Source organism: Dermochelys coriacea, chromosome 4 (genome assembly GCF_009764565.3).
Source record: "Dermochelys coriacea isolate rDerCor1 chromosome 4, rDerCor1.pri.v4, whole genome shotgun sequence".
NCBI lineage: Eukaryota > Metazoa > Chordata > Testudines > Dermochelyidae > Dermochelys > Dermochelys coriacea.
Genome location: NC_050071.1, coordinates 64,143,065 through 64,155,501, shown reverse-complemented (window position 1 = coordinate 64,155,501; position 12,437 = coordinate 64,143,065). Strand labels below are relative to the sequence as shown.

The window sequence follows — 12,437 nt, the reverse complement described above, 5'->3', positions numbered from 1 at the left end:
GACAGCACATGCTCCAGTTGGTTATATGGTATGTTAACAATATGGCATTACATTGTCAAAGAAGAAAACAGAGCAGAGAAGTAATACTAAGGACCCACAGAATAAACAACAAACGAAAGAAAAATGAAGCACGTTTCTAAATTTTGGTATCAGTCCACTGCGGTACTGGAGGAATGTCACTGTTATACTCCTGGAATAAATTAGAGCAGCCTCAGAGCTTGAAATAGCCCCTGAAGCTAGCTGGAGACACCCATTCCACCTTGCACATCACTGAACCCCATGAGAAAGCATGGGCACAATTAAAAATGGAATTTGGCCTGGACAGACCAATATTGAAGACCTTAGGCAAAAATTTCACAGAATTCAGCAGGAATTTTGTTGAATATGGACTGTAGTAGAATCAGGCCCAGAGAGAGCCTAATTTTGCCTTCAGGAATTGAAGCAGCATGGGTCTGAAGGCAATAGTATCCACATGCATTTCATCCTCAGTAGAGCTGTGTGCATCAAACAGAACAATCTGATCCAGAACGTCAATTAGGATTTTTACCCTTATTGCTTGTTAATTTAGGTTTGAGATAGATGAATATTGTGAACCAAAAATGGGGGAAAAAGAGTTATCTTAATTTTTTTAAAGCAAAGAACCTTTATCTAGAGTAGCTCCTTGCCCTAGGTTTTGTAATACTGGTTGTGTTTTATGTGTGTCTATTAGAGAGTAAATATTCTGGGATAGGATCTGTCATGATATTCATTCCTTGTATAGCAGAGAACACTCTGCCACTGGTCTACAAATGATAAGAAATTGTTATGGATGAACTGTCATTTAGTGGAGATATTCTTTGTACATTTTGATTTGTCATTGTGCCAAACCAATGATAAAAGATCATTTCTTGTACAAGTTAGTCTCTTTTCTCTTAATATAGTCTGGGCATTCTTCCAAAATAATGTATTTATGAATAAATTTAACTTTAAATAACAGAAAGTCATCAAAACTGGAAAAAACTGAAATATTTATTAATATTAATTAAATTGAATAAATACATTATTAATAATACTCAATATTAATTTATTAAGTAAAAAGATGGAAATACTTTTGGAAAAGTTGTAATTAATATTAGAGATGTATGGCTTTTTGACTGTCTGTTCTTGGAGAAAATGAAATATGACCTTATTTTCATTTACGTTAAAGCCCACTTTATACCACTCTGGAAGTGTAAAGGCCTTACATAGTGGGAGTTAATGTAGGCCCCTTTGTACTGCCAGCATGGTGTTAAGAAGCCTAAATATACATGAGAACTCAGGCTATTCTCTCTATCTCCAAATGCATCTTTTCAATTACATGTATAATTATGGCTCTGTTTGCTTTTTGTGTTGCTGAAATTCTATCCCACATGGACTTATTTTTTCAATGGAAATTACTTAATTGTTTTGAAACCACTTGTGATTTATACCACTTATTCTCACTTGCATGCCATTATTGATTATACTGAAAATTGAGCTCCTCCAAAAATCTACTGTTCAAATTACCACCAAAAAACAGCTGGTAAAAGCAAAGTGTTCAAACCCAGTATCTAACTCACTGATTAATAAATATTAATAAATATTCACCCTTTACTTGTTCACCCTTTACTCCTGAGCCTTCTGTCTTTGCACACACAAAACATCAAGGTCTTGATCCTTAAGCGTATGTTTGTCTCCATTGCATAGTTACCCAACCTCCGCTGCTGTCCACACAGAAAAACCTCTGAGCTAGGTTTGAAGGTGCTTTAAGTGTGGGCTACCTCACCCAGGCTGAGGGTATAGGTTAGAGCCCGGGCTCTGCTTTAGCTTGAGCTGGAGCCTGCCCACTTGCAGTGAGGATCCAGGCCAAAAAAAAACATCACTCAAGTGCTGACAGTCCTTCAATGCCCTTTTCAAAATTCCCCCCAAAGTACAAACAAGTTCTCCCACAATTGAGATAATTGACTGGAAAAGTGTCCTACTGCCTCTCCGCACAAAAGAAGTTGGGATATACCCCAGACATACACAGGAGAGTGCAGAAACAGTGAGGACACTGTAAGACGGGTATGGCTTTGCTGTGGAGATACTCTCACCCAGGCTAGGCTAACCCAGGTGGTCAAAATCAAGTGCCAATCAACCGGGTCAACTGTGTAGAGCAGGCATAGCCTACATGAGATCTGAACAGACAAATCCTTGTTCCCCTATAGACCTCTACTAAAATTAATAAGGATCAGAAAATGCATTCATAAAAAACTGATTGCAGGATTTTGGCCCAACTACAATAGGAGTCATACATGGAATTATTATTTTATAGCACAAAACACACAGATAAAGGAATTTATCTGCTCTGAGTTAACAGCCTAAGGCTTCAATTCTGAATTTTGTGCTCTGTGAATAGCCCCCTAGGGCACTGGTGGGCAACCTGTGGCCCACAGGCTGCAGACAGCCCGGCAGGGTAATCTGCTGGTGGGCCGTGAGACAGTTTGTTTACATTGACCGTCCATAGGCACGGCTGCCTGCAACTCCCGGTGGCCATAGTTTGCCGTTCCCGGCCAATGGGAGCTATGGGAACTGGCACGGGTCATAGGGATGTGCTAGCCGCCACTTCCTGCATCTCCCATTGGCCAGGAACAGTGAACTGTGGCCACTGGAAGCTGCAGGGGCCCGTGTCTGTAGACGGTCAATGTAAACCAACTGTCTCGTGGCCCGCCAGAGGATTACCCTGATGGGCTGCATGTGGCCCGCGGGCCACAGATTGCCCACCACTGTCCTAGGGTATGCCTTCATTGTACTAAAACACCTGTGGCTGCCCAGGTCAGCAGACTCAGACTCACAGAACTCGGGCTACAGGGCTATAAAACTTCAGTGCAGATGTTTGGGCTCAGGCTCGGTCACCCTCTCCTCCCCCAGGAGTTCGAGTCAGCTGACACAGGCCAGCTGCAGTGCAGACATAACCATACAGTCCGTGGGACTATTCACAGTGCAGAAACTGAAGTATGTGTAAGTCACTGCAGTATCAGGACTGAACAATTACATACACAGAAGACACGATGCACTGGCAAAATCACAGTTATGGATATCAGAAGGGTTGTTTTCTTCATAATTATCAAAAAGAAAAGGAGTACTTGTGGCACCATAGAGACTAACAAATTTATTTGAGCATAAGTGAGCTGTAGCTCATGAAAGCTTATGCTCAAATAAATTTGTTAGTCTCTAAGGTGCCACAAGTACTCCTTTTCTTTTTGTGAATACAGACTAACACGGCTGCTATTCTGAAACCGTTCATAATTATCATAACTCATTTCTATAGGCATCAACAGAACAGTGAATTCTTAGGAGGGATTTTAAGGCTTGATCCTGCTCCCATTCAAGTCACTGGAAAAACTCCCATTAACTTTAATGGGGCAGAATCAAGATCTAAATGAGTAGAAGGTATTGGCATGATGAGTCACTCCATGTCGATGGGCAGTGTTGAAAATGCATGGATCCAGGAGCTGGAGGAGCAACAGAGTTGTTCATGGTATAAGACCAGACCTGATTTAAGCCCTGATATAGTGCTTTCATTTTAGTAGAATATGAATTAGTGTCTGGTAGCATTTCTATTATATATCTATTTTGGGAAGAATTTATATAATCATTAATTTGCGGGGTGAAGTTTAACCCTGAGTTATTCACACTATATTTAAATTCTATAGATGGTAGGTAAGCAAGGGGGTTACACAAGTCACATTTTGCCATCTTTAAGTTAGAGTAGGGTAAAAAATCTTACATTTTTGCTGTTTTCATTATTTATTAATAATAAAATATTAATTATTAATTATTAATTATTAATTATTAATTATTATTATATTTAGCCCTCTTGTCTTTTAATGGAAAAGAATTTTTGCTGCTCATCAGCATTAGAGCTAGGATTACCAAAACAATGTCATGGAAATGTTCAGCATTTTTTTCTTGGCATTTGGTACTCCTATGAAAAATTAAGCATGAGGAGAGTTTTTTGCAGTCTGAATGAGAGAGGATATACTTCTATGAAATGTAACCTGCTGAATAGTGGGCATGTGGCCAGACCAGTTCATAGGGTGTAACAGATAAGACAGCCAATATTGCTTTCCTTGCTACAAAATATCATCTACTAGATACTTGGAAAGTTTGGGATATTTTTGTATTAACTGCAATGTTAATTAGGAAAGAAAGCAACATCATTATTTCTGATATAAATTAAGATAAATAAATAAATTAAAAGAAAACAGATTTGAGTTTTCCCTGAAGCATGTGAAAATTCAAAAATTCCCTTTTGTTCAAAGTTTTGAATGGGAAGAAGAGAAGGAGGAGGTTTTCCACTTACTTCAGTGAGGACAGTTTTTCACGCTAAGTAAAGGCCTTGAGTACGGTACTCTGGAATTCTAGGGGTGAATATATAACAATTCCAAACATTGTATAGTTAGTCATCTCAACCTCTCCACCCCGCCCTCACATTCCCTGGGAGGATACGGCTGGTGTATGTCAGGAAAGCTCAACCATCTCCTTTACCTACAGCTTAATTAAGGCAATCCAGGGTCACAGGCACACCATGATATGCCTCCCACCCACCCACCCGAGTGGCAGCGGAAGGAGGCTCCTCCTTCTTTCAAGGAGAAAAGGACCTCTTTCCCCTGGAGAGTAGGAGAGGCAGTGACAGGCAGTCCCCTTTGCTCCCTGGCCAGTCAGGGTCAGTAGAGGAGAACCCAGTACTTTCCATAATAGCTGAAGTGTATCTGCTTGGATAGGTGGGCTGAGCTAGGCCCACTGCACTCTTTTTCTCCTGCCATTCAAAGAGTCCTCTTCTGGGATGTTGCTGGAAGGATCCCCCAGAGCTTTCGGAGAATACCTTGGAGTTAACAGCCCATTGAAATTTGAAATGGAAGGGGTAGTTCCTCCCATTCCAAGAAACTGTTTCAGGCTGTCTGCAGACTTAGGCAGACATCACTGCATTGGTTACACTCAGGACATTGTTTAAAGCTTTTCTTTTTAACCTTGAGGACTAGAAACTTTCTGGCTCACTCTTCTTTTATATTAATGCAGAAAGTGCTGTAATCAGATGACTGCAAAGAAGGGGCCCTAGGCATGAGCCTATACTTTCCAGGCCTTAATCCAGCCCTGCCTCACCTCTCCTAACCCTAACCCTAACCCCTCATTTTTGGTGTCAAGTTCTTAAGTGTACCTGTAGAGGCTGGACCCACAAAAAAACCTCAGTTGAATAATCAAACTAGATAAATATACTTCAAACCAAGCAATTTGCATATAACCATACATGGTTTTTGTGCACAAATTGGTTGCAAGCCTTTTTTATTTTTTGCAGGCACATCCATTACATCAATGTTTTGTTACCATTTGGTCCTTGGAGAATCGTAAAGAAACCTCTGTAAAAGTCACTTTTTAAAGTGTTCAATACATTTTAGAAACATGAAAGGACCATCTGGCCTAATATACCTGACATATTAAACATTTATCTCACTCTTACCTTCCTGCTTTTTTCACATTTATCCCTCAATCTTCTTTTCCCCAGAAATAAATTTAAGGTTGTTTGAGCACACTTACATTCTTTGTTTCAATGACACTTACCTATAATACAATGCATATATTTATTATCCTTTGCAATAAAATCCATCCAAGTTCCTTACTTACGCCTTACTAAACAAACAAACAAAGTTTATGTCCAAAATCTTCAAATATAGGTGTCAAAAGTCAGGTCTTACCGCTATGACCCTGCAAACATTTACACACATGCTTAACTTTAAGTACTTAAGCAATCCCATTGAAATTGTCTTAAGACAGCACTTATGTATGTCCTTAATTTTAAGCACATGCTTAAGTTCCATTGACATCAAAAGGAGCTTTTACTATTATTATTTAACATTCATATTGTAGTCCATGTGATTAATACTGTCCTTAACAGTATGTAAGGGAAGTTTTCCTAAATCAGAGCCTAAATCAGAAGTAAATGGACTGATTTTCAAAACTGCTGAGCTCCCAAGGGAGCTGGTGGGTGCTCAGCACCTTTGAAAAACCACATAACTAAGGACTTGATCCAAAGCCCATTGAAGTCAATGGAAAGATTCCCAGTGACTTCAAAGGGCTTCAGAAAAGATCCTTATTTAGTTAGATATTTGAATATGGATTGAGGAGCCTAACTTTTGGCACATATTTAAGAATTGTGGTTTAGATAGTGGAACCGTGGTTAATATGCAGTGAGGATTTAATAAAGCAAAACTCTTGCCAGACAAACTTGATTGCTTTTTTTTTTTTTGGAAAGAGCCACAAAACTGGATGTAAGGAAAATAGTAGATATATGACAGGGTATATAGGCCTTCATAAAGTACTTGATACTGTGTCTCCTAAAACGTATACTCAAATCAATTCCTACTGAATGACTAAGCTAATAATAACTGAAAATAGCAGGACTGAGTTGGGAGAGGAATCCAGTGGATTACCACAGGTATTTGTGTTACATCCAGTTTGTTTAAATGAAATCTTCCTGAGTGATACAGGAGAGGAAATAATGTCATACTAATGAAATTCACAGATGAAATTGCAATCCTGTAGGAAATTGGGAGGAGTTTCAAACATCAATGAGGACAGAGATATCATACAAAAGGGACTTAAAAAAGGGATTTAAAAAATGAGCAAAAAACACAAATTAGATTAATCTTGAAAAAAGCAGGTTAATATTTCAGGGGAGAAATAATCAAAAAGAAGATATTCAGTGTGAGGGAAAAACCTGAAAAGCAGTAATGCAGAGAGAGGGAGTTAATAATGCAATATGGCAACAAGAGAAGCAAATGCAATATAGGATGCGCACACACAGGGGTGTGATGAATGTAGGTTATTGGTATTTGACCTGATTCCCAAATAGTTGGCCTGGGCATTTGCTGACTACTGAATATGAATCCAAACAGTGGGATGGGCTGGGGAGGGAGCATAAGATTGGAACAGACTGTGATACATGGAAAAGTTTTAAATTTAGACTTTCCCTTCTTAAACCAAATTCCAAATGTTTCAAACTTAAATGCAAGTCTTTCAGACTACTTCTGCTGATGTCATTGGGTCCAACAAGGACTAAGCTATTGAATATTCCTCGACTTTTATGTCCATAAGAGAATGTGTCTCACGCTGGCACTCAGAAAAACTACAACAGTCACAAAATGACTTACTGTAGTAGGGAGTTCCCAATCATTACCATCTGTCTTTTATCAATACTCTATTTACTTTCACTCATCCTGGGTAACAAACATGGGTATACATGTGATCAACTGTGTATTGGTATTGTATTTCTTTACATTCCTCCACTGTGCTTACTCATATCTTCAGGTGCCTGGAAAATTAAGAATTTGTACACTACACATCCTTCTGCTCTTGGCATGATCACCTTTCCATGCGTCTCATTTATGGGCCAAACATTCACCTTAAGATTGCATAAGGGACAAAACTGGGTCTAAGGGCGGTCATTGACCTCACACGAATACACATTCTCCTGCTGAACTGATTATCTTAAGCATTTCACACTTCACAGAAGCCACTAGACTCCTTTTCATTTTTTAGGCCTTGAATCCATCAGATAATAAATCCTCTCACAATTTATGAACAACAAGATACAATTGTCTTTGCGGATGAGTAGATTTAATTTAGTTTAACTTAGTAAGAAATTTTGTATGCAAATATTCAAATTTCACACTTACCATTGTTGTCTCTTGGATTGATCCAAAGCTGTTAATGAAAATGTTGACTGTTACATCGACTGGAATTCCTAAAGAAAAAAAACAGAAATGCACAGTGTAAGATTTAGGGCCTGATTCTCTTGTGAGCTAGTGACCATTTATATCATTCTGGCAATGTAAAGGGTCCTTAAATTGAATCACACCCACTTTAGGGGCTTTTTTAAATGTGCTTAACACTGCTCTGGCACTGAAATAGAGATAAAAATCAGGCCATCAGTATCTTTTAATCTTCTAATATACATTTGCTAGATTAAAGATATGGTGTCCAATCCTGCTCCCATTAAAATGAAAATTATGACATTATTTTCATTCTGGTGATAAGAAATCAGAAAAATTCCTCAGCCCACATCTCTAAGCTTAAAATACTACATGAACAGTAAATTGGAATCTTTTGCAAATCTTTTACAAATGTAATGCTTTTGTGTTATCACTAAGCTCACAATCTAGTACCAGCCTCTGTATATAGTGTAATGGATACAGACAACATATGTACAGAGGAAAGACATACACTTTCAGCTCTCTTCACTGATTTGTGACTTATACTGACATATTTGCTTAGATTCTCCAGACGAACTATTCTTTCTGCAAGTCTGGTGTGAATATGTAAAGGGATTGGTGGTTGTGGTGGGGTATAAAAATGGCCCTTTGCAGCTTCTTCGTCTGAAGGTTGTTCTTATATACTCTTCCCTTAAGAGTACAACTTGACATGATGGGGCAGTTTGTGTTTCCAATGACCCTGAGAGCTATGCTGGTGGGAGTTTTAATTCCTGAGGGGGTCACCCAAGATGGATGGTCAAAGGGTAGAGAGGGACCCGATGAAAAGCAGTCCTTTGGTCCTCCAGGTTGGGGGCTGAGTAATAGGCCGACACAACAAGGTAGCCTTTCCAGCAACCTGGACAGGGACGGCGGAATCTTGTTTGTGTCCTAAATAAGGTCAGACAGCATGGGAAACATTCAGATTCAGAATCTAATATACACTTTATTTAATTAATATTGTCATAAATATAAAGGGAAGGGTAACCACCTTTCTCTATACAGAACTATAAAATCCCTCTGGCCAGAGATAAAACCCTTTCACCTGTAAGGGGTCAAGAAGCTAAGATAACCTCGCTGGCACCTGACCAAAATGACCAATGAGGAGACAAGATACTTTCAAAACTGGAGGGGGAGGGGAACAAAGGGTCTGTCTGTATGTGTGATGCTTTTGCTGGGAACAGATCAGGAATGCTCTTCAGAACTTCTGTTAGGTTAGTAAGTAATCTAGCTAGAAATGCGTTACATTTCTTTTGTTAAATGGCTGGTAAAATAGGTTGTGCTGAATGGAATGTATATTCCTGTTTTTGTGTCTTTTTGTAACTTAAGGTTTTGCCTAGAGGGATTCTCTATGTTTTGAATCTGATTATCCTGTAAGGTATCTACCATCCTGATTTTACAGATTCTTTTACCTTTTCTTTAGTTAAAATTCTTCTTTTAAGAACCTGATTGCTTTTTCATTGTTCTTAAGATCCAAGGGTTTGGGTCTGTGTTCATCTATGCAAATTGGTGAGGATTTTTATCAAGCCTTCCCCAGGAAAGGGGGTGTAAGGCTTGGGGGGAAGACGTCTCCAAGTGGGCTCTTTCCCTGTTCTTTGTTTAACGTGCTTGGTGGTGGCAGCATAGGGTTCAAGGACAAGGCAAAGTTTGTACCTTAAGGAAGTTTTTAACCTAAGCTGGTAAGAATAAGCTTAGGGGGTCTTTCATGCAGGTCCCCACATCTGTACCCTAGAGTTCAGAGTGGGGAAGGAACCTTGACAAATATTATTCCAATTTATGCTGCTAAGACTGACTAGTGAAAGTGTAGATTCTGCCTTATATGCAGGCTTGATACTATGCCGTGCTGAGCCCCTCCTGCAAGTGGCTGAGTGCCCTCAACTCCAAACGCCTTCAGTGCCATTGAGGGTGCTCAGTACCTTGTAGATTTAGGCCAGGTCTATGCGCAAGACAAGTAAATCAGTCATGCTTGAGAAATATTTTAACGTGGGCAAATAACTTGTCAGAAGATATTCTTCTTTCCCCATCGCCTCCTTCTGAATTGATGTAACATTTCTGCTCTTTCTTCTTCAGTCCTGATTCTTTCTGGACTGCCGTCAATGGGAGTGTGTGTGAGAGAAGGAATCAAATATTGGCAATAAGATTTTGGGCTATATGCCTACTACCTATTGCTGAATATCAAGTAGCCTATTAGGTGGACATGCGACCCCTGTGACAATGCCTACTGTTGAAAATAACTGAGTAAGTTTCCATAGTGAACAAAAAGGGGGTGAGGTTTCTTCTGAGGTAAGATACAGTATTTGAGGTTGGGGGCGGGGTTAATATGTTTATAAAGTGAGTTGAGTAGATATATCTGAAGAACTATTTCCCATTGGGAAGAGGAAAAGTCTTTATCTTGAGGACAAGGTGGTAATGGCATATCTGTAGCACTCTCCTCAGAAGCACAATCAAGATTATAGCTTCCCAGAATAGTTTTCTGCATACTGTGTATTTGTGTGTTACAATTATATACCTACACACACATTTTATATGTGATTTTTAATGTGGCAAAAGCCACACTCACAAGCCGCTGTTCAAGTAGTGTAATAAAATTTGTTTTTTTTAGAAAGAATCTCATTCCTGGAAAACTTAAGATGCAGCTGTGAGTGTTATCACATATTATTTAGAGGATATATACTCCTGTCATTATTATAACAGTACAGAAATGATAGCTGCTAAGGGCATGTACTTAAGCATATGCATCACATTAATTTCCAAAATGCAGCAACAGGGCTATAGCACAGATTTAAGGGAATTATAATTTCTGTGTGCTTTAGAAATACTAACACTGTAGGTCCTAAATTCTGTAGTATTTTCATGATCATTGACAAAAACCTGTTTAAAAGAAATTAAGTAAAACTGTTTAATGTTTTAAAAATACACTGCCTTGAAAACAGTATTCAAATACTAAATAAAACCATTTTAAAACCATATAATTTAATTTTAAAAAGCTATTAATTAAAAAAATCCCTAAAATACTCCATGTGTTAGCAGCATGAAATATTCATATGCTATCTATCCATTGGCTAAAAAGGGTAAATATTTTCAGCTGTTTCCCCACCCCCTTTTCAGAAATGTAATCCTGTATCTTTCCAGAAATCTAGTTTCCACAGATTCTGTGCGGAAATATTAATAACTTGAAAAGGTAGAAAAGGTATTTTAAATGTGACAAACCTTTGAAATTTGGTCTTATCCTGGGATCATAAGCGAGCAATAGCCTATTCAAGATATTACTGGTAGAATTAACAGGTACTCTTGCAAGATCTTCAGCTGACTGCTCACTGTGAAAAAGTGCATTGGTTATTATTAAGATAGCAGGTACTGTAACTTTGAACTTCCTGAGTCATTTCAAAATGCCATTCAAACTATCCAAAAGGCATCAGACATATAAACATCCCCCAAGTTTACGCCTTACAGGTAATTTCTATAGCTAGCTTCCTTTAGCTAGCTTATTCTAATACACTGTAGTACTGACATTTCAATATTTTCAATAATATGAATGCACTATATGCACAATATTTTCAATAATATGAATGCACTATAAGGTGCACTCACTATAAGGTGGGTAGAAAGCTGGCTAGATTGTCGGGCTCAACGGGTAGTGATCAATGGCTCCATGTCTAGTTGGCAGCCGGTGTCAAGTGGAGTGCCCCAGGGGTCGGTCCTGGGGCCCGTTTTGTTCAATATCTTCATAAATGATCTGGAGGATGGTGTGGATTGCACTCTCAGCAAATTTGCGGATGATACTAAACTGGGAGGAGTGGTAGATACGCTGGAGGGGAGGGATAGGATACAGAAGGACCTAGACAAATTGGAGGATTGGGCCAAAAGAAATCTAATGAGGTTCAATAAGGATAAATGCAGGGTCCTGCACTTAGGATGGAAGAATCCAATGCACCGCTACAGACTAGGGACCGAATGGCTCGGCAGCAGTTCTGCGGAAAAGGACCTAGGGGTGACAGTGGACGAGAAGCTGGATATGAGTCAGCAGTGTGCCCTTGTTGCCAAGAAGGCCAATGGCATTTTGGGATGTATAAGTAGGGGCATAGCGAGCAGATCGAGGGACGTGATCGTTCCCCTCTATTCGACACTGGTGAGGCCTCATCTGGAGTACTGTGTCCAGTTTTGGGCCCCACACTACAGGAAGGATGTGGATAAATTGGAAAGAGTACAGCGAAGGGCAACAAAAATGATTAGGGGTCTAGAGCACATGACTTATGAGGAGAGGCTGAGGGAGCTGGGATTGTTTAGTCTGCAGAAGAGAAGAATGAGGGGGGATTTGATAGCTGCTTTCAACTACCTGAAAGGGGGTTTCAAAGAGGATGGCTCTAGACTGTTCTCAATGGTAGCAGATGACAGAACGAGGAGTAATGGTCTCAAGTTGCAATGGGGGAGGTTTAGATTGGATATTAGGAAAAACTTTTTCACTAAGAGGGTGGTGAAACACTGGAATGCGTTACCTAGGGAGGTGGTAGAATCTCCTTCCTTAGAGGTTTTTAAGGTCAGGCTTGACAAAGCCCTGGCTGGGATGATTTAACTGGGACTTGGTCCTGCTTTGAGCAGGGGGTTGGACTAGATGACCTTCTGGGGTCCCTTCCAACCCTGATATTCTATGAT

General features: G+C 39.5%; 1 protein-coding gene across 3 annotated transcripts in view; it reads right to left on the bottom strand.

Moving 5' to 3' along the window:
* Positions 1-12,437, bottom strand: part of GLRB (glycine receptor beta) — a 72,885-nt gene that overhangs the window by 40,441 nt on the left and 20,007 nt on the right. For all 3 annotated transcript variants that reach the window (XM_038401016.2, XM_043513239.1, XM_043513240.1), the window contains exons 3-4: positions 10,995-11,101; positions 7,713-7,780 (exon numbers count right to left, since the gene is read on the bottom strand). In XM_038401016.2, coding sequence (XP_038256944.1) covers positions 7,713-7,780; positions 10,995-11,101 — 175 coding nt within the window. The remainder of the gene's footprint in view (positions 1-7,712; positions 7,781-10,994; positions 11,102-12,437) is intronic.